At 39.6% G+C, this 23,889-nt stretch overlaps 1 protein-coding gene across 1 annotated transcript; it reads left to right on the top strand.

Moving 5' to 3' along the window:
* Window positions 1-10,482: 10,482 nt before the first annotated feature.
* On the top strand, window positions 10,483-11,427 carry LOC112813510 (olfactory receptor 2B11-like). Its single transcript, XM_025858566.1, has one exon. The coding sequence runs from the start codon at window positions 10,483-10,485 to the stop codon at window positions 11,425-11,427; it is 945 nt and encodes a 314-aa protein (XP_025714351.1).
* The last annotated feature ends 12,462 nt before the right edge of the window (window positions 11,428-23,889 follow it).

Here is a 23,889-nt window from a genome sequence, read left to right as displayed (position 1 = left end):
GAAACTGGACCATTTCCTTACACCACACACAGAAATAGACTCCAAATGGTTGAAAGACCTCAATGTGAGACAGGAGTCCATCCAAATCCTAAAGGAGAACACAGGCAGCAACCTCTTCGACCTCAGCCGCAGCAACTTCTCCCTAGAAATATCGCCAAAGGCAAGGGAAGCAAGGGCAAAAATGAGTTCTTGGGACTTCATCAAGATAAAAAGCTTTTGCACAGCAAAAGAAACAGTCGACAAAACCAAAAGACAACCGACAGAATGGGAGAAAATATTTGCAAATGATATATCAGATAAAGGGCTAGTATCCAAAATCTATAAAGACCTTATCAAACTCAACACCCAAAGAACAAATGATCCAATCAAGAAATGGGCAGAAGACATGAACAGACATTTTTCCAAAGAAGACATTCAAATGGCCAACAGACACGTGAAAATGTGCTCAACATCGCTCGGCATCAGGGAGATCCAAATCAAAACCTCAATGAGATACCACCTCACACCAGTCAGAATGGGTAAAATTAACAAGTCAGGAAATGACAGATGTTGGCGGAGATGTGGAAAAAGGGGAACCCTCCTCCACTGTTGGTGGGAATGCAAGCTGGTGCAGCCACTGTGGAAAACAGTATGGAGGTTCCTCAAAAAGTTGAAAATAGAGCTACCATACGATCCAGCAATTGCACTACTGGGTATTTACCCCAAAGATACAAATGTAGGGATCTGAAGGGATACATGCACCCCAATGTTTATAGCAGCAATGTCCACAATAGCCAAACTGTGGAAAGAACCAAGATGTCCATCGATAGATGAATGGATAAAGAAGATGTGATATATATATACACACACACACACACACACACACACACACACACACACACATGATGGAATATTATGCAGCCATCAAAAGGAATGAAATCTTGCCATTTGCAATGATGTGGATGGAACTGGAGGGTATTATGCTGAGTGAAATAAGTCAGTCAGAGAAAGACATGTATCATATGACCTCACTGATATGAGGAATTCTTAATCTCAGGAAACAAACTGAGGGTTGCTGGAGTGGTGGGGGGTGGGAGGGATGGGGTGGCTGGGTGATAGACATTGGGGAGGGTATGTGCTATGGTGAGTGCTGTGAATTGTGTAAGACTGTTGAATCACAGGCCTGTACCTCTGAAACAAATAATACATTATATGTTAAAAAAAAAAAAGAAGGTAGCAGTAGGGGAAGAATGAAGGGGGGAATCGGAGGGAGAGATGAACCATGAGAGACTATGGACTCTGAAAAACAAACTAAGAGTTCTAGAGGGGAGGGGGGTGGGGGGATGGGTTAGCCTGGTGTTGGGTATTAAAGAGGGCATATTCTGCATGGAGCACTGGGTGTTAAACGCAATCAATGAATCATGGAACACTACATCAAAAACTAATGATGTAATGTATGGTGATTAATATAACATAATGAAAAAAAAGAGAAAAGAGAACCCCCCAAACAAACAAACAAAAAAACCCTACAGCTTCCCATGATGATGCACGCCCACAGCAACTTTCTCAGAGCTTGATCCCAGGGCTGAAATGTTTCTCTGCTCTTTGTACTTCTAAAACCGTGAGCAACCCTGTGTTCATGGGCATGCATCTACAGCTCCTGGATCCTGTCTGGGGGCTGCTCTAAAGCCCTTTCACCAGCTGCTACTGCTCTGGGAGTCTGTGCCTGGTGCCCAACATGGGACGCTTTTGCTCTCTGGTGTTATATCACCTTTCCAGCGCCAGCTTATGTCAGCTCCCTCCCCCTTCTGTTACTCTTCCAATATCTGCCCACAGAATCATGACTCTGCCTTTCATACCTCACAACCACCAGAGATTTTCTGCTTCTAGAGATCCAGATATATATTCTTACATCTCAGGCTGATTTCATGCATGTTCAAAATGGTTTGGCAGATATCCAGCTAAATTCAGGGGACCGGCTGAAATAGGGTCTCCTACTCCTTCACCATCTTGCCCTTGAAGAAGCTCCAGAGGAAGGGCATGATGCTAAGCATGGTGGCCCATGGGGCGCTGCACCAAGGTCTGCAAATCTGGGGCGCTGGAGCCTGCTGGCAGGACCAAGAGCCACATTGCCGAGCTGGCACTCCCCTGTCACACACTGTTTTAATGACACTTAACATTTCTTTGTCCTCCTAGGATAAGTGCACATCAAAAATCAGGGATGTTATAATCCATTATTTGCCCACCTACTCTAAACAGGGATCTTGCTAATTGCTGAGTATTCATTACTGAATAAGATAGGCACAATTTTTGTTTTCACAGAATTTACTGTCTAGTGTGGGAAGAAGAACAATCATACTAAATAACGAATATAAGAAATTCATAAAAGTAGATGGGGGAGCTAACACGGTGGCATATTAGGAGGACCCTAGGCTTGTCTTGTCCCTTGAACACAACTGGATAACTGTCAAATCATTCTGAATACCCAAGAATCGATCTAAGGACTGACCAAGCAAACTCCACAACTAGGGGGAGAGAAGAGGCCACATGAAGGAAGTTAGGAACTATGGAGTCATGGTTCGGGGAAGAAAAAGATTATGGGTGCTGCAGAGGGGAGGGAGTCCTAGTCATGGAGAAAAGTGAGAGAGTGAGGACCACACAGGGGAATGCACAAAGAGAAGACTTCCCCAAAGCCATTAGCTGGGAAAATGAAGGGGGCCGATTTTCATGAGTTTTTGCAATCAAGGGAGCTTGAAGACTGGAGTTTTAAAGGTCAGCAGGCTTGAAGTAGAGCACTGAGGGTGCTGCCATACTCCTGGAGAGATGGCAGGCAAACAACACAGGGGCAGGAATGCCTGGGGCACACAAGGGGGGAGATTATTCACTCTATTTGGAGCAGTTCCTGAGAGGTAGCGTTCATGGACATACCTCTACAGGGTTCGGAACCATTTCCCTCCCCACCTCTCAGCATAGGTGCATAGACACTTAAGGTAAGCAGTTTGGCCCTGACACTGGCAGCCTAGCCTGCTTGCTCCAAATCCCATGTCCTTATGCTCTGGTGTAACTTCTTTTCTGGGTCAAACCTGCATCAGTCCCAGTACAGCAAGACCCTCTCCTAGACCAGTACAGTCTCCTTCCCACATGTCCTTAAAGTTTGGAATTTTATTTTTTTAAAGATTTATTTATTTATTTATTTATTTTAGAGAAAGAGAGAGTGTGGGAGAGGGGCACATGGAAAGGGAGAGAATCTCAAGCAGACTCATCACCAAGCATGGAGTTCAAGGTAGGGCTCAATCTCATGACCCTGAGGTCATGACCTGAGCCAAAATCAAGAGCTGGACACTCAACCAACTGCACCACACAGGTGCCCCATAAAGTTTGGAATTTTAAAAGTCAGAAAGCTTGGCTGGGATACAGTCCTGGGTGCAGTGCACTGCTCCTGGACAGAAGGTAGGCAAAGAATCCAGAGACAGACAGCATGGAAACAGTGATAGAAAATTACCTGAAACACACAAGAGAGAGATTATTTGCCCTGCTGGAAGTGCTTCCTTCAGAAGAGCAAGCAGAGAGACATCTGTCTGGGGACAAAGGAGCTGGTTGGCACCATTTCACTACTCCACTCCTCAGCATAAACCAGGTTCAGTAAACAGCACAACACTAACATTGGCTGCCTACCCTGCTTACTCCAAGTCCTGTGTCCCTGCACTCTGCCTTTACTGCCCTTCTTAGGCAACTGTAACACAGTTCTAGTGCAGTGGGCCCTTCCCCAGGAGACCAGAAGAAACCCCATCCACACCACATGTCCCAACCAGAGATGATGAAAAAGATTCAGTTCTACACAAATTAGCATCAGGTCTCACGTAACATGCAGACTAGAGAACACCTAGTTAAAATTCACCACACTCTGACCAATGTCCAAACACTGCCCACTGCAAGCAAGGAGAACCTTTGCAGATGACTGACTTGAAGGATAGAGCAGCCAAAACATGACAACAGAGCACATACAGCACATACCAGAGACACTTCCTGAAGCCCCAGGCCATGGATAGTATAAGACTTCTTCTTCATAAAGCCATTACTCTCAGGAGCAGAAAACATAATGGGCTTTTCTAACACAGAGATGACAGAGACTTAGACAAAATGCCAAGACAGAGGAATTCAGACCGAATGAGAGAACAAGATAAGGTCACGGCCAGAGATCTAAGCAAAACAGATATAAGTAACATATGTGATGGAGAATTTAAAGCAACAATCATAAGGATACTCAATGGGCTTGAGAAAAGCATGGAGGATGTCAAGAAGGCCTCACTGCAGAGATAAAAGAGTTTAAAAAACCAATCAGATTCATCTGTTGAAGGGCATCTCGGCTCTTTCCACAGTTTGGCTATTGCGGACATTGCTGCTATGAATATTGGGGAGCACATGGCCCTTCTTTTCACTACATCTGTGTCTTTGGGGTAAATACCCAGGAGTGCAATTGCTGGGTCATAGGGTAGATCTATTTTTAAATTTTTGAGGCACCTCCACACTGTTTTCCAAAGTGGCTGTACCAACTTGCATCCCCACCAACAGTGTAAGAAGGTTCCCCTTTCTTCACAACCTCACCAACATTTGTTGCTGCTTGCTTTGTTAATTTTTGCCATTCTAATTGGTGTAAGGTGGTATCTCAATGTGGTTTTGATTTGAATTTCCCTGATGGCTAATGATGAGGAACATTTTTTCAGGTGTCTGTTAGCCATTTGTATGTCTTCTTTGGAGAAGTGTCTGTTCATGTCTTCTGCCCATTTTTTGACTTGATTATTTGTTTTTTGGATGTTGAGTTTGAGTTCTTTATAGATCTTGGATGCCAGCCCTTTATCTGTAGTGTCATTTGCAAATATCTTCTCCCATCCTGTAGGTTGCCTCTTTGTTTTGTTGACTTTCTTTGCTGTGCAGAAGTTTTTTTCTTGATGAAGTCCCAAAAGTTCATTTTTGCTTTTTTACAGTAGCTTTTGGAGATGTATCTTGAAAGCAGTTGCTGTGGCTGAGCACCAAAAACCATAAGATACCTCCGAATAAACTTAACCAAAGAGGTAAAAGATCTATACTCTAGGAACTACAGAACACTCATGAAAGAAATTGAAGAAGACACAAAAAGATGGAAAAACATTCCATGCTCATGGATTGGAAGAATAAATATTGTTAAAATGTCTATGCTACCCAGAGCAATCTATACTTCCAACACCATCCCAATTAAAATTCCAATGACATTTTTCAAAGTGCTGAAACAAACAATCCTAAAATTTGTAGGGAATCAGAAAAGGCCCTGAATCACCAAGGGGATGTTGAAAAAGAAAAACAAAGCTGGGGGCATCACACTGCCCAATTTCAAGCTATATTACAAAGCAGTGATCACCGAGACAGCATGGTACTGCACAAAAACAGGCATATAGACCAATGGAACAGAACAGATAGCCCTGATATGGACCCTCAACTCTATGGTCAAATAATCTTCGACAAAGCAGGAAAAAAATATGCAATGGAAAAAAGACAGTCTCTTCAATAAATGGTGCTGGGAAAATTGGACAGCTATATACAGAAGAATGAAACCCAACCATTCTCAAAGACTTAGTGTATGTACACAAAGACAAACTCAAAATGGATGAAAGACCTCAATGTGACACAAGAATCCATCAAAATCCTGGAGGAGAACATAGGCAGTAACTTCAGAGACTAGATTTTAAACCAAAAACTGTAACAAGAGATGAAGAAGGACACTATATCATAATTAAGGGGATGATACAAGAAGTTCTAACAATTGTAAGTATTTATACAGCCAAATTGGGAGCACCCAAATATATAAAACTATTAATAACAAACATAAAGGAACACTTTGATAATAATACAATAACAGTAGAGGACATTAACATCTCACTTACATCAACAGACAGCTGATCTAAGCAGAAAATCCACAAGGAAACCATGACTTTGAATGACACACTGGACCAAATGGACCTAACGACATATCAGGACATTTCATCCTAAAGCAGCAGAATACACTTTCTCTTCAAGGGCACATGGGACATTCTCCAGAACAGATCACATACTAGGTAACAAATCAAGCCCCCCAAAATACAAAAAGATTGAGATCATACTATGCATCTTTTCTGACTAAAATGCTTTGAAACTTCAACTCAACCACAAGAAAAAATTTGGAAAGACCACAAATACATGGAGATTAAACAAGTTGCTACTAAAGAATTTTAATGGGTGTCCAATAACACTACATCTGAAAATAATGATGTACTCTATGTTGGCTAATTGAATGTAAATTAGAAAAAAAGAAAAAAGAAAGAAAAGCCATAAAACATTAAAAAAGATTGAATTGGTGAACCAGGAAATCCATGAGAAAATTTATTTATGTTTCATTACTTTGCATGTGGCTGATCAATTTGCCAAGCACCATTTATTGAAGAAACTGTCTTTTTTCCATTGGATAATCTTTCCTACTTTGTCGATGATTAGTTGACCAAAGAGTTGAGGGTCCATTTCTGGGCTCTCTATTCTGTTCCAATGATCTCTGTGTCTGTTTTTGTGGCATTACAATACTATCTTGATGATTACAGCTGTGTAATATAGCTTGAAGTCTGGAATTGTGATGTCACCAGCTTTGGTTTTGTTTTTCAACATTCCTTTGGCTATTTGTGGTCTTTTCTGGTTCCATACAAATTATAGGATTATTTGTTCCAGTTCTGTGAAAAAAAGTTGATGGTATTTTGATAGGGTTTGCACTGAATATTTAGACTGGTCTGGGTAGCACAGGCATTTTAACAATATTTTTTTTCCAATCCATGAGCAAGGACTTTTTTTCCATTTCTTTTTGCCTTCCTCAATTTCTTTCATGAGTGTTCTATAGTTTTCTGAGTACAGATCCTTTGCCTCTTCATTTAGGATTATTCCTAAGTATTTTATGGTTTTTGGTGCAATTGTAAATGGGATAAATTCTTTAATTTCTCTTTCTTCTTTCTCATTGTTAGTGTAGGTAGAAATGCTACTAATTTCTGTGCATTGAATTTGGATGCTGCCACATTGTTGAATTCCTGTATGAGTTTTAGCAATTTTGGGGTGGAGTTTTTTTGGGTTCTCCACATCAAGTATCATGTCATCTGCAAAGAGTGACTTTTTTACTTCTTTGCTGATTCAGATGCCTTTTATTTCTTTTTGTTGTCTGATTGCTGAGGCTAGGACTTCTAGTACTATGTTGGACAGCAGTGGTGAGAGTGGACATCCCTGCCATATGCCTGACTTTAGGGGAAAAGCTCTCAGTTTTTCCCCACTGAGAATGATATTTGCTGTGGCCTTTTCATAGATGGATTTTATGATATTGAGGTATGTTCCCTCTATCCCTATACTTTGAAGAGTTTTAATAAAGAGAGGATGCTGTATTTTGTCAAATGCTTTTTCTGCATCAATTGAGATGATCATATGGTTCTTGTCCTTTCTTTTATTAATGTGATCTATCACGTTGATTTATTTGTGAATGTTGAACCATCCTTGCAGCCCAGGAGTAAATCTCACCTGGTCGTGGTAAATAATCTTTTAATGTACTATTGGATCCTATTGGCTAGGATCTTGGTGAATATTTTTTTTATTAACATAATGTATTATTTCTTTCAGGGGTACAAGTCTGTGATTCATCAGTCTTACACAATTCTCAGCACTCACCATAGCACATACCCTCCCCAATGTCCATCACCCAGCCAGCCCATCCCTCCCACCCCCTTCCACTCCAGCAACCCTCAGTTTGTTTCCTATGATTAAGAGTCTCTTATGATTTGTCTCCCCCTCCAGTTTCATCTTGTTTCATTTTTCCCTCCCTTCCCCTATGATCCTCTGTCTTGTTTCTCAAACTCCTCATATCAGTGAGATCATATGATATTGTCTTTCTCTGATTGACTTAGTTCACTTAGCATAATACCCTCTAGTTCCATCCATGTCATTGCAAATGGCAAGATTTCATTTTTTTGATGGCTACATAATAGTCCATTGTATATGTGGACCACATCTTCTCTATCCATTAATCTGTTAATGGACAGCTAGGCTCTTTCCATAGTTTGGCTATTGTGGACATTGCTGCTATAAACATTGGGGCGTAGGTACCCCTTCGGATCATTGCATTTGTATCTCTGGGGTAAATACCCAGTAGTGCCATTGCTGGGTCATAGGGTAGCTCTATTTTCAACCTTTTGAGGAACCTCAATACTGTTTTCCAGAGTGGCTGCATCAGCTTGCATTTCCTTGGTGAGTATTTTGGCATCAGTGTTCATCAGGGATATTGGTCTGTAATTCTCCTTAGAAGCATTGTGGAAGGTGATCACCACATCTTTCCCTGTGTAGAACAAGGAATATTCTGCTTTTCTATAGCAGGTTTCAAGAAACAATAGCCTGAGGAAAATATAAATAAAAGAAAGTTCTATCTTGACACCAAAAACAATTGTCTTAAATTTTCCCTGGTGTCCAAGGAAGTTTTCTATGAAATTGTTGAGGTAGATGAGTTTTCTAGGATTCTTTAAGTCTGGAGTCCATTTCTCACAACAAAGAAAATGCCAAAATTTATCTTTCCATTTTATTGTAGCTAAGAAGTTAGAAAGTAGTATTCCCATGAGGGAATTTCTACAGTGTTTCTTGTTAAGAAATGTCTCCTGAGGTTCATTATCTTTATGAAGAAAATGTCCCGCAGCTTTATATAAAGAGAGAGAACCCTTCCTTAACAAATATGATTTTAGAGGAAAATTGGTTTCCACATATAAACATATTTGTGATCCTTCAAATCAAATAAATGAATAATATTAAGGAACTAAGATATGATGAAGTGAAGCCACTGAACACAGAGAAAATATTCAATCCTTATCTCTAATTAATGCTTAATACTGTTGGAAAGAAAAGATCAATGTCAATTTTGCAAGAACAGGGAACATGACCATTGAATACCTGCAATGATTTAAGGTAGATGTTGTATTTGGGTGGGAGTAATCTATTTAGCTTCATTGATTTTATCTTTTTGCAACTCAATGTGTGTTGTCGCTTCCCTATGCAAAGTTGTATACTAAAAGAAATTTGGAAATAAATTGACACCTTTAATAACGCAACATCATTATAACTTAAAACATTAAAACATGTCTCCTTTAATGAAAAATAATGTAGGGACACTGTTTGCATTAGTGGATTTTTCTATGAATTAAAATATACGTGTACTGCCATAAAAAGCTTAACATCATGAACACTGGATTCAAGCCACTTGATAAGAATGATTTGGGAAATGAAAAAGAAGAAAATGTAATTCTTGTGAGGCTTCTGGCAGGGGTAAGCACACTGAATATTTGGATGCAACTGGAACAAGGATTAATGAGTTGATATGGACTCTTAATCACCACTGGGCACTACACTTCATAAAAATAACTACCCACACATTAAGTATTTCACTTAATGAAGCATAAACACACATAATTAATTAATTAATTAATCCTCACAAAACACAGCTGGCTAGTAAGCAATGCAGAAAAGGTTTATGTGTTAACTATCAGCAGTTGACTGGATCCAGGTTCTTTGATTTCATGTCCTCTTTTCTACTACAAAAGAGTTTAAAACTTCTTACCACTTCTGAGAGCAAGATATACATTTTACATCATAACCCAAGTCACACATATACACATACACTCACAGGTGCAATGGAAACAAACAGCAAATCCCTAAACAACTATATAGCTGTCAAGTTTGTGATAGATTACAACTCCTGATGTGATGAGCACTAGAACATACCATATCATTTTTTTAAGCACTGATGTCTTGAATGTCTCATATCACCAGGCTGTGCTATCAGTTACTGTTTGCCTTGTTCCTCAAATACTGAACACGTGGCAAGGAATCTTTTCCTTTCAACTGCATATTTCCTGTTATGACAAAAGGTTTATGCTGCAAAAGTCATTTTAGGATTTGAGGCATAGGCCCAAGGAACAGCACTATGTCTTGTTTCTACGCATTCAGACTGATGCAGCTGGAGCTCTGAAAGTTCTGAATTTACCTAAACCAAGTCATGAATTCAAGCAGAGTGGCCTGGGGCCAGTGGATGGTGGATGAAAGAAATGAAGCCATGTGGTAAGTCGGCATGGCTGGTTCCTGGGAACCACTCCTGTTTTAAGCTATTCTCTGGTATAAGAGCAATGTTGACTTTCCCCTTCCCTAATAATTTTTCTATAAACATTTTTCCTATTGCATTTCTTAGACACAATACAGACATTTGTTGGCCTTTCTTTTAGATGTGCTACAAAATAATAAAATTTGGCATTTAGACTCTGACTTTTTCATGAATATAAGTATTAGATCACTTCACTGGAATGACACCACAGAGAAACTCCCTGCATAATTTATGGTACTTAACTGAATAAATTGACCATCAGGAAAATCCAATACTCAAATACAAGTCCTCACTTTGACTTGAATCCACCAACAAGAGGAATGACTGTCATGAATCTGGGCAATGCAAGTACTCCAAAGGTCTTCATCCTCTTGGGTTTCTCTGACCATCCCTGGTTGGAAATGCCACTCTTCATAATGGTGTTTGTGGCTTACATCTGCACACTAGTGGGAAACATCTCGATTATTGTGGTGTCCAGGGGAGACCTTCATCTTGACAGCCCTATGTACTTCTTCCTTTCCAACCTCTCCTTCCTGGACCTGTGTTTTACCACAACCACCATCCCTCAACTGCTGCTGAATCTCTGGGGACCAGATAAGTCCATCAGTTATGCAGGCTGTGTGGCCCAGTACTATATGTTTCACTTCCTGGGGGCCACAGAATGCATCCTCTTGGCGGTCATGTCCTTGGATCGGTACGTGGCCCTCTGCAAGCCCTTGAGGTACCAGGCTATCATGGATTGGCGACTCTGTGTCTCCCTCGTGGCTGTGGCATGGATAAGTGGTTTGGCTAACTCCTTGCTTCAGTCATCCCTCACTGTCCAGCTGCCACTTTGTGGAAACAACAAGGTGGATGACTTCTTGTGTGAGATTCCAGTGATGATCAAGATGTCCTGTGTCGACACCACTTTCAATGTAACTATGCTCTCTCTTGTAGGGACATTCTTTACCCTGGTTCCCTTGTCTCTTATCCTTCTCTCCTACGGGTTCATTGTAGCTACAGTGGTAAGAATTCGGTCGTCAACAGGAAACAAGAAGGCCTTCAACACCTGTGGCTCTCATGTTATCGTGGTCTCTCTCTTCTATGGGCCGGTAATATGCATGTATGTGCAACCTTCTGGTACTAATTCCCAGGACAAGGACAAACTCATGGCCCTGTTCTACAGTCTGCTGACTCCTATGCTTAACCCTTTTATCTATACTTTGAGGAACAAGGACATGAAACGGGCAATCAGGAGGCTTCTCCTCCCACTGAACCATCAGGGAAGAGAGTAAACACAGCTATTATGTACTCCACACTCTCCATGTAAGACTCCAAAGAGCCCCTGCTCTAAATTACCTCTGGATTTAACCCTCTTCCAAAATGGTTAGTATCCTTCAGTCATTATCTGATCTATACATACATTTATTCACCACAGTGCTATGATTTATTAGCCCTCATTTTGCAATGTGAACCCTAATCCCCACTTGCCTTCAGTTTGCATGGGAGTGAATCCCTGTCATTCAGTCCTCTAAATCCATTGAGAAATTCCGCTGTAGGAATCTGAAAAGCAGGCAATAAATGAATGCTCACTGACTCATTCATCATCAATCAAACAAATGAAACCCTAACATTTTATGTGTAATTTAAAAAATAATGCAAGTAATATGGACTACAGTTTACCTTCTTGTTATTATAGATATGATATTATGGGTATGATTTGTTTTTTTTTTATTTTTTTTTTTAAGATTTTATTTATTTATTTGAGAGAGAGAGAGAATGAGAGATAGAGAGCATGAGAGGGAAGAGGGTCAGAGGGAGAAGCAGACTCCCCGCCGAGCAGGGAGTCCGATGCGGGACTCGATCCCGGAACTCCAGGATCATGACCTGAGCCGAAGGCAGTCGCTCAACCAACTGAGCCACCCAGGCGCCCTTATGGGTATGATTTGTTAATCAACTTTTTTAGTTTTATTTTTTATTGAAGTATAGTTGATATGCAATGTTATATTAGTTTCAGGTGTACAACATAGTGATTCAACAATCATATACCTTATGAAATGCTCACCATGGTAAAGTGCAGTCACCATCTATCAGCATACAACATTATGACAATATTACTGAAAATATTCTCTATTCTGTACTTTTAATTATTGTGACTTAATTATTTTATAACTGGAACTTTGAACCTCTTAATCTCCTTCGCCTAATTTGTCCACCTCCCTACATCCACCCCACTGGCAACTACCAGTTTGTTCTCTGTATTCATGAGTCTATTTCTGTTTTTGTTGTTTTTGTTGTTTGTATGTTCACTAGTATTGTCTTTAACTTTCCACGTGTACAAGAAATCATATGGTATTTGTCTTTTTCTGCCTCATTCACTTCACTTAGCATAAACCATCGAAGTCCATCCATGTTGTTGTAAATGGAGAGATCTCATTCCTTTTTATGGCTGAGTAATGTCCCATTGTATATGCATACCACTTCTTCTTTATCCACTGATCTTTTGATAGACACTTGGGTTGCTTCAAAATCTTGGCTATTGTAAATAATGGTGGAATAAACATAGAGGTACTATGCCTTTTTGAATTAGTGTTTTTGTTTCTTTGGGTAAATTCTCCTAAGTGGCATTACTGGGTTGTATGGTATTTCTATTTTTTCTATTTTTAATTTGTAAAGGAATCTCCATACTGTTGTCCATAGTGCCTGCAGCAATTATATTGCCAACAATGCTAATCAACTGCTTTTATCAATTACCAGCAAGACAAGATGGAACAATATCTCATATCCTATAACTGACTCTCTTAACCACACATTCACTGTCTGATCCTTTATAAATAATATAATTCAAATATAATATCTGACTCTGATTTTCCTACATGTCTCTATGGGATTCCTTCCTTTTGAGGTATTTGACTGAAGTAACTATTTCTGGTTTCCAAAGGGAAATGCTGAGGATTCAAATCCTGAGAGGCTTCTGTGTAGCCTCCTAGTGTTGTGAGTCATGTAACCTTCACTAGGGGAGACAATTTACCTAGCCTGAGAATATTAGGTGTATTTGGTAGATACTCTAAGGATGAACTAGTTCAATCATTTAGGAATCAGAGCATTAGACAGTAAGAAGAAAGAAAATGGGAGAAAGTGGAGGATAACATGGGAGGGATGGAAAATAATTTGGCTAGCATATTGTCAATTCTGAGATAGAAGTGATTAGGTAGGAAGGTTTATGATGATGTGGCAGGGGGTGCTCTTTTGATTTCATCAGGAGTATTAATTCATTATAAATCTGTCATTTTCTCATACTTATCTACTCCCCACACTTATAAAAATTTCATCTTTAACTTATATTTGAGGTAAATATGCAATTATTTTTCTAACAACTAAGTACATTTATGTAAGGTGTTCATATCTCTGCCCATCCTGGTGCCATGGTGTGTTTCCACTATTCACTTCCAAATAGCAAGAGCAAAACCCACTGACTCATATTGTACAAGCCCCTATCACAGATATATATTGATTGCAATCAATAGTTAATCATAATAAATTAGTTCAATCTTTAATTTCAGTTCTATCCATTGCAATAAAATTTTCTTTATAGACTTGAATGGAAGGGCACTATCTGTTGTTGGAGACAAGGAAATACACTCTTTTGGAGGCAAGCTGATTCTCTGTCATTGTCATGTATCTGTTCAAAACAAGATCTTCTGATTTCACTTGTGTGCTTCTTTCATAGTACTGACCACTTGAAACTTTACACTCTTGTGGATGATCACTTCTCTCTCCAAAACAAACAAACAAACAAACAAACAAACAAACAAAAACTATGAGGTCTTTTTATCTCACTTGGTACCTGAGGAATCGGCACAATAGAAGCCAAGGAACAGGCCCTGAATAAATATATTTTAAATGAGTGAGTGAATGAAAAGTCTTACTTACATCTTCATTACTCATGGTTAAAACATATATCATGGGCTCATGTAAAAATGTGTCATGTACTAAACAATGAGTTTAACAAATGTGGTTAGTGGCTGATGCTTGAGGCAATGTTTCTCAAACTATCTTCTGGCATTGTTGCAGTAGATCTTAGCAGCAGTTTAAAGAAAGTAATCCACATTTAAACAAATTTGGGGAAAGCCATATATTATGCTTGGAGTTTTGGAGTTTGAGAAGGAAAATTAACATATTCAATGTTTGATAACTCCAAAGTACACTGTTAACCATGTTTACCACTTCTCAAACACTTTTCTTCTGATTTTATTGGCTTCTTTTTGAGAGGAAATAACATAGCAATTTGGGAATTAACTCACTGGAAAACTGTGAATCCCAGAGGAGCTGAAGAAGGCAGAAATCTCAATGCTGGGTTGTATGAGTAAACAGCCTTTTAAAAAATGTTTGTGGAGTTTTGAAACAAAGCTGCTCATTATATTCCCATTATACCTTCTCAAGTGTCTGATAGCTTGTACTATTTATTCCTTTAGGATATAATGTTCGTAGTCAATTACTACATTTGCAACTTCAAATCAATATGCATTAGGCTGTTTCCTCTTAATTATAGCATAAGTATATTAGCAGCTACCACATAGGACATGAAAATTTAGTTAATTGCACTGTAGTTTAAACATTAAAATAAAGAACATGTTTCTTTTTTACTGAATATATTGCACCTAAAAATGGAACTTTTTAATACAAAGCCATCAAAATCAATAAACAGATGGTGCCTATTTTTAGATAAAATCTACAAAAATATTAATATTCATATCTCTATAAATTGTTTTCAGCAAACATATTGAAGATATTTCTATGATGTATGTATAAATGTATCTCCATGTAATCTGTGCAGGCACATTTGATGTGATTAGTCTAACCTGCTGGAGGGCTCCTGCTCAACCTTGATACACATCAGAATCTTATCAAGAATGAAATTCAACCATTCTCCTACACCATACACAAAGATAAACTCAAAATGGATGAAAGACTTCAATGTGAGACAGGAATCCATCAAAATCCTAGAGGAGAACATGGGCAGTAACCTCTTTGACATTGGTCACAGCAACTTCTTTCAAGACATGTCTCCAAAGGCAAGGGAAACAAAAGCAAAAATGAACTTTTGGGACTTCATCAAGATAAAAACTTCTGCACAGCAAAGGAAACAGTGAACAAAACAAAGAGGCAACCCACGGAATGTGAGAAGATATTTGCAAATGGCACTACAGATAAAGGCCTGATATCCAAGATCTAGAAGAACTTCTCAAACTCAACATTCGAAAAACAAATAACCCAGTCAAAAAATGGGCAGAAGACATGAACAGACACTTCTCCAAAGAAAACATACAAATGGCTAACAGACACATGAAAAAAATGTTTATCATAATTAGCCACCAGGGAAATTCAAATCAAAACCACGTTGAGATTCCACCTTACACCAGTTAGAATGGCAAAAATGGACAAGGCAAGAAACGACAAATGTTGGAGAGGTTGTGGAGAAAGGGGAACACTGTTGGTGGGAATGCAAGTTGATACACCCACTCTGGAAAACACTATGGAGATTCCTCAAAAAGTGAAAAATAGGGCTATCCTATTACCCAGCAATTGCACTACTGGGTATTTACCCCAAATATACAGAAGTAGTGTAAATAAGGGCCACATGCACCCCAATGTTCATAGCAGCAATGTCCGCAATAGCCAAACTGTGAAAAGAGCCGAGATGCCCTTCAACAGATGAATGGATAAAGAAGATGTGGTCCATATATACAATGGAATATTACTCACCCCTAAGAAAGGATAAATACCCAACATTGCATCAACATGGACGGGAGTGGAGGAGATTATGCTAAGTGAAATAAGTCAAGCAGAGAAAGTCAATTATCATATGGTTTCACTTATTTGTGGAACATAAGGAACAGCATGGAGGACATTAGGAGAAGGAAGGGAAAAATGGGGGGGGAATCAGAGGGAGAGATGCACCATGGAGGCTATGGACTCTGAGAAACAAACTGAGGGTTTTAGAGGGGAGAGGGGTGGACGGATGGGTTAGCCCGGTGATGGGTATTAAGGAGGGCACGTGTTATGACCAAACAATGAATCATGGATCACTACATCAAAAACTAATGAGGTACTGTATGGTGACTAACATAAACTAAAAAAAAAAAAAAAAAAAAACCCATCTATATGATTATATGATGCCAGAAGAGACTCATTTTAGACCTAAAGACATCTACAGGTTTAAAGTGAGGGGGTGGAGAACAATTAAAAATGAAAATGGAAGTTAAAAGAAAGCTGGACAAGCAACTTATATCAGACAAACTAGATTTTAAACTGAAGAGTGTAACAAGATATGAAGAAGGGCACCATGTCATAATAAAAGGAATTCTTCAGCAAGAGGATCTAACAATTGTAAATATTTATGTCCCTAACTTGGGAGCATTCAAATATATAAAACAATAACATACATAAAGTACCCCATTCTTTTTTTTATTATGTTATGTTAATCACCATACATTACATCATTAGTTTTTGATATAGTGTTCCACGATTCATTGTTTTCGTATAACACCCAGTGCTCCGTGCAGAACGTGCCCTCCTTAATACCCATCACCGGGCTAACCCATCCCCCCACCCCCTTCCCTCTAGAACCCTCAGTTTGCTTCTCAGAGTCCATAGTCTCTCATGGTTTGTCTCCCCCTCCAAAATCCCCCCTTCATTTTTCCCTTCCTGCTAACTTATTCTTTTTTTTAAAACATATAATGTATTATTTGTTTCAGAGGTACAGGTCTGTGATTCAACAGTCTTGCACAATTCACAGCACTCACCATAGCACATACCCTACCCAATGTCTATCACCGAGCGACCCTATCCCTCCCACCACCTCCACTCCAGCAACCCTCAGTTTGTTTCCTGAGATTAAGAATTCCTCATATCAGTGAGGTCATATGATACATGTCTTTCTCTGATTGACTTATTTCGCTCAGCATAATATCCTTCAGTTCCATCCACGTTGTTGTAAATGGCAAGATTTCATTCCTTTTGATGGCTGCGTAATATTCCATTGTGTATATATACCACCTCTTCTTTATCCATTCATCTGTCGATGGACATCTTGACTCTTTCCACACTTTGGCTCTTGTGGACATTGCTGCTATAAACAACGGGGTGCATGTACCCCTTCGGATCTCTACATTTGTATCTTTGGGGTAAATACCCAGTAGTGCAATTGCTGGATCGTATGGTAGCTCTATTTTCAACTTTTTGAGGAACCTCCATACTGTTTTCCAGAGTGGCTGCACCAGCTTGCATTCCCACCAACAGTGTAGGAGGGTTCCCCTTTCTCCGCATCCCTGCCAACATCTGTCGTTTCCTGACTTGTTAATTTTAGCCATTCTGATTGGTGTGAGGTGGTATCTCATTGAGGTTTTGATTTGGATTTCCCTGATGCCAAGTGATGTTGAGCACTTTTTCATGTGCCTGTTGGCCATTTGGATGTCTTCTTTGGAAAAATGTTCATGTCTTCTGCCCATTTCTTGATTGGATCATTTGTTCTTTGGGTGTTGAGTTTCATAAGTTCTTAATAGATTTTGGATACTAGCCCTTTATTTGATATGTCATTTGCAAATATCTTCTCCCATTCTGTCGGTTGTCTTTTGGTTTTGTCGACTGTTACTTTTGCTGTGCAAAAGCTTTTTCTCTTGATGAAGTCCCAATAGTTCATTTTTGCCCTTGCTTCCCTTGCCTTTGGCGATATTTCTAGGAAGAAGTTGCTGCGGCTGAGGTCGAAGAGGTTGCTACCTGTGTTCTCCTTTAGGATTTGGATGGACTCCTGTCTCACATTGAGGTCTTTCAACCATTTGGAGTCTATTTCTGTGTGTGGTGTAAGGAAATGGTCCAGTTTCATTCTTCTGCATGTGGCTGTCCACTTTTCCCAACACCATTTGTTGAAGAGACTGTCTTTTTTCCATTGAACAATCTTACCTGCTTTGTCAAAGATTAGTTGACCGTGGAGTTGAGGGTCCATTTCTGGGCTCTCTATTCTGTTCCAGTGATCTATGTGTCTGTTTTTGTGCCAGTACCATACGGTCTTGATGATGACAGCTTTGTAATAGAGCTTGAAGTCCGGAATTGTGATGCCACCAGCTTTGCTTTGCTTTTTCAACATTCCTCTGGCTATTCGGGGTCTTTTCTGGTTCCATACAAATATTAGGATGAGGTGTTCCATTTCTTTGAAAAAAGTGGATAGTATTTTGATAGGGTTGCATTGAAAGTATAGATTGCTCTAGGTAGCATTGACATCTTCACAATGTTTGTTCTTCCAATCCATGAGCATGGAACGTTTTTCCATTTCTTTGTGTCTTCCTCAATTTCTTTCATGAGTATTTTATAGTTTTCTGAGTACAGATCCTTTGTCTCTTTCGTGAGATTTATTCCTAGGTATCTTATGCTTTTGGGTGCAATTGTAAATGGGATCGACTCCTTAATTTCTCTTTCTTCTGTCTTGTTGGTGTATAGGAATGCCACTGATTTCTGTGCATTGATTTATAGCCTGCTACTTTACTGAATTCCTGTATGAGTTCTAGTAGTTAGGGGTGGAGTTTTTTGGGTTTTCCACATGAAGTACCATAACATCTGCAAACAGTGAGAGTTTGACTTCTTCTTTGCTGATTTGGATGCCTTTGATTTCTTTTTGTTGTCTGATTGCTGTGGCTAGGACTTCTAATACTATGTTGAATAGCAGTGGTGAGATTGGACATCCCTGCCGCATTCCTGACCTTAGGGGAAAAGCTCTCAGCTTTTCCCCATTGAGAATGATATTCGCTGTAGGTTTTTCATAGATGGCTTTTATGATATTGAGGTATGTACCCTCTATCCCTATACTCTGAAGAGTTTTGATCAAGAAAGGATGCTGTACTTTGTCAAATGCTTTTTCTGCATCTATGGAGAGGATCATATGATTCTTGTTCTTTCTTTTGTTAATGTATTGTATCACGTTGATTGATTTGCGGATGTTGAACCAGCCTTGCAGCCCAGGGATAAATCCCACTTGGTCGTGGTGAATAATCCTATTGTACTGTTGGATCCTATTGGCTAGTATTTTAGTGAGAATTTTTGCATCCATGTTCATCAAGGATATTGGTCTGTAATTCTCCTTTTGATGGGGTCTTTGTCTGGTTTTGGGATCAAGGTAATGGTGGCCTCATAAAATGAATTTGGAAGTCTTCCTTCCATTTCTATATTTTGGAACAGTTTCAGAAGAATAAGTATGAATTCTTCTTTAAATGGTTGGTAAAATTCCCCTGGGAAGCCATCTGGCCCTGGGCTTTTGTTTCTTGGGAGATTTTTGATGACTGCTTCAATTTCCTTAGTGGTTATAGGTCTGTTCAGGTTTTCTATTTCTTCCTGGTTCAGTTTTGGTAGTTGATACATCTCTAGGAATGCATCCATTTTTCCAGATTATTTAATTTGCTGGCATAGAGTTGCCCATAACATGTTCTTATAATTGTTTGTATTTCTTTGGTGTTGGTTGTTATCTCTCCTCTTTCATTTACGATTTTATTTATTTGGGTCCTTTCTCTTTTCTTTTTGATAAGCCTGGCCAGGGGTTTATCAATCTTGTTAATTCTTTCAAAGAACAAGCTCCTAGTTTCGTTGATCTGTTCTACTGTTCTTTTGGTTTCTATTTCATTGATTTCTGCTCTGATCTTTATTATTTCTCTTCCCCTGCTGGGTTTAGGCTTTATTTGCTGTTCTTTCTCCAGCTCCTTTAGGTGTAGGGTTAGGTTGTGTATTTGAGACCTTTCTTGTTTCTTGAGAAAGGCTTGTATTGCTATATAGTTTCTTCTTAGGACTGCCTTTGCAGTCCAAAGATTTTGAACAGTTGTGTTTTCATTTTCATTGGTTTCCATGAATTTTTTAAATTCTTCTTTAATTTCCTGGTTGACCCATTCATTCTTTAGTAGGATGCTCTTTAGCCTCCATGTATTTGAGTTCTTTCCGACTTTCCTCTTGTGATTGAGTTCTAGTTTCAAAGCATTGTGGTCTGAAAATATGCAGGGAATGATCCCAATCCTTTGATACTGGTTGAGACCTGATCTGTGGTCTAGGATGTGATCTATTCTGGAGAATGTTCCATAGGCACTAGAGAAGAATGTGTATTCTGTTGCTTTGGGATGGAATGTTCTGAATATATCTGTGAAGTCCATTTGGTCCAGTGTGTCATTTAAAGTCTTTTTTTTTAAAGATTTTATTTATTTGAGAGAGAGAGAAAGCACATGAGGGGGGGAGGGTGAGGGGGAGAAGCAGACTCCCTGCCGAGCAGGGAGCCCAATGCGGGACTCGATCCAGGGACTCCAGGATCATGACCTGAGCCGAAGGCAGTCACTTAACCAACTGAGCCACCCAGGCGCCCCGTCATTTAAAGTCTTTATTTCCTTGGTGATCTTTTGCTTAGATGATCTGTCCATTTCAGTGAGGGGGGTGTTAAAGTCCCACACTATTATTGCATTTTTGTCGATGTGTTTCTTTGCTTTTGTTATTAATTGGCTTATATAATCGGCTGCTCTCATGTTAGGGGCATAGATATTTATAATTGTTAGATCTTCTTGTTGGGTAGACCCTTTAAGTAGGATATAGTGTCCTCCTCATCTCTTATTACAGTCTTTCGTTTAAAATCTAATTTGTCTGATACAAGGATTGCCACCCCAGCTTTCTTTTCGTGTCCATTAGCATGGTAAATGGGTTTTCACCTACCAACTTTCAATCTGGGGGTGTCTTTGGGTCTAAAATGAGTCTCTTGCAGACAGAATATCTATGGTCTTGTTTTTTTATCCAATCTGATACCCTGTGTCTTTTGATTGGGGCATTTAGCCCATTTACATTCATGGTAACTATTGAAAGATATGAATTTAGTGCCATTGTATTGCCTGTAAGGTGACTGTTACTGTATATTGTCTGTGTTCCTTTCTGGTCTATGTTACTTTTTAGGCTCTCTCTTTGCTTAGAGGACCCCTTTCAATATTTCTTGTAGGGCTGGTTTCGTGTTTGCAAATTCCTTTAGTTTTTATTTGTCCTGGAAGCTTTTACCTCTCCTTCTATTTTCAGTGACAGCCTAGCTGGATATAGTATTCTTGGCTGCATATTTTTCTCATTTAATGCTCTGAATATATCATGCCAGTCCTTTCTGGCATGCCAGGTCTCTGTGGATAGGTCTGTTGCAAGTCTAATGGTTGTACCATTGTAGATTACAGATCTCTTCTCCTGAGCTGCTTTCAGGATTTTTTCTTTGTCAGTGAGACTCGTAAGTTTTACTATCAGATGTCGGGGTGTCGACTTATTTTTATTGATTTTGAGAGGGGTTCTCTCTGCCTCTTGGATTTTGATGCCTGTTTCCTTCTCCAAATTAAGGAAGTTCTCTGCTATAATTTGCTTCAATATACCTTCTGCCCTTCTCTCTCTTTCTTCTTCTTCTGGGATCCCAATTATCCTAATATTGTTTTATTATGGCATCACTTATCTCTCGAATTCTGCCCTCATGATCCAGTAGTTGTTTATCTCTCTTTTTCTCAACTTCTTTATTTTCCATCATTTGGTTTTCTGTATCACTAATTCTCTCTTCTGCCTCATTTATCCTGGCAGTTAGAGCCTCCATTTTTTATTGCACCTCATTAATAGTCTTTTTAATTTCGACTTGGTTAGATTTCAGTCCTTTTATTTCTCTAGAAAAGGTTTCTCTAATATCTTCCCTGCTTTTTTCAAGCCCAGCTAGTATCTTTAAAATCATCATTCTGAACTCTAGTTCTGACATCTTACTAATGTCCATATTGATTAGGTCCCTGGCAGTCAGTACTGTCTCTTGTTCTTTTTTTCAGGTCATTTTTTCAGTCTTGTCATTTTGTCCAGAGGAGAATAGATGAATGAGAGAACAAAATGCCAACAGGGTAACAACAACCCCAGAAAAATATACTCTAAACAAATCAGAAGAGAGCTGAAACTGGTGGAAAAGAAAGGGAAAGAAAGAAAAAAGAGAAAAAATAAAAATGAAAAAGATTTTAAAAAAGAATATGATCAAATATGATCAGGCTGGTGCATAGATCAGTGCCACACACTAGATTTTGGGCATATTTTGGTCTGTTAGAAGAAAGTGCCTCCCAAAATTTTAAAGAAAGGAAAACTTACATATATACAAAAACAAGGGTAAATATGATGAAGGGATGGAATATGATTGTAAAGATGAAAATTATAAAAGACTTTATAAAAGGAATTGATAAGAAGTTGGTTGAAAAAAGAAAGAAGAGGATTTAAAAAAAAAAGGGAGAGAATGTGATCAGGCAGGAGACTAGAACAAAGCCATACACTAGAGATTTAGGGTATATTTTGAGCTGTTAGAAGAAACGTATCCCAAAATTTTAAAGAGAGAACAAATTTTATATATATACCAAAAATAAGGTTAACTACTATGATGGGATAGAATATGACTCTAAAAATGAAAAATAAAAAAGATTTTTTTTAAAAAGGGATTGATAAGATGTTGGTTGAAAAAGGGAAAAAGAAAAATTCAAAAAAAAAAAGAAAAAGAAAATTAAAAAATTAACTTTGAAAGACTAAAGAATCAAGGGAAAAAAGCCAGGAATTCTATGTGCTGTATTACCCTAGTGCTGGTGTTCTGCCATTCTCATTGATCAGTAAACGTTGTCTTGGCTGGCTGTTCTTGCTGATCTTCTGGGGGAGGGGCCTGTTGCAGTGGTTCTCAAATGTCTTTGCCGGAGGCGGAATTACCCCGCCCTTGTCAGGTCTGGGCTAAGTAATCTGCTCTGTTTTGCTCTCAGGAGCTTTTTTTTCCCCGCAAGCTTTCTGTACAGCTTTGGAGGAGGAGAGTGAAAAAGGCGGCCTCCCAATATCCACCGCAGAGGAGCCGAAGAACTCGGGGCCCTACTCCTCAGTAAGCCCCCAGAGAAAAGCAGTCTATCACTCCCATATCCCTGGTCTATGGCTGCACTTCGTGCTCACCCACCCTATGACCTAGCCTTTCTAGCTCTGGCACATGACCCCGTGTGGAGTCTCCAAATCCAGCAGATCCCTGTGGTGGGCTCCCATGCCCCTCCTCCCGGGGGAGAAAGGGGAGTCTCCCTGGATCTGCTGCTTGTTGGGTCCCTGCTGGAGGAGCAGTGGCCCGACTGTGCCACGGATCACAGTTTATGGCAACCCCGAGCTGAGAGCCCACTCCTCGCTCCGTCTCTGCAGCCAGCTTCCCTGCTTCAATACCTGGGAGCTCTGCCGCACTCAGGCACCCTTGGTCTTTTTGTGACCCCGAGGGTCCCGAGACCACACTGTCCCAGCAAGGGTTCCAACCCCTGCTTAGCCACTGGAACGACGTCCCTCAGCAGATATGACTTCTAAAATTTCTGATTTTGTGCTCTGATGTTCTATCACTTGCCAGTAGCGGCTGACGGAGGCCCTTCCCCCGCCGTTTATCTTCCCGAATATCGCCTTGGATTCACTTCTCTGCCCATCCTACCTCCCAGAAAGTGGTCGCTTTTCTGTTCAGAGAGTTGCTGCTATTCTTTTCTTCAATCTCCTGTAGAGTTCCTAGGTGTTCAGAATTGTTTGATCCCTATCTAGCTGAATTCCTGGGACCAGGTGAAATTAAGGTCTCCTACTTCTTGGCCATCTTGCTCCTCAAGTACCCCATTGTTAATAATACAATAATAGCAAGGAACTTTATCACCCCACTTAAAATAATGGACAGATCATCTAAGCAGAAAATCCACAAGGAA

The sequence above is a fragment of the Callorhinus ursinus genome, unplaced genomic scaffold (genome assembly GCF_003265705.2).
Source record: "Callorhinus ursinus isolate GAN/ISIS: 27379988/994484 unplaced genomic scaffold, GSC_fseal_2.0 scaffold109, whole genome shotgun sequence".
Classification (NCBI taxonomy): domain Eukaryota; kingdom Metazoa; phylum Chordata; class Mammalia; order Carnivora; family Otariidae; genus Callorhinus; species Callorhinus ursinus.
The sequence above is the reverse complement of the archived record's forward strand: the minus strand, read 5'-3'. Positions and strand labels throughout refer to the sequence as shown.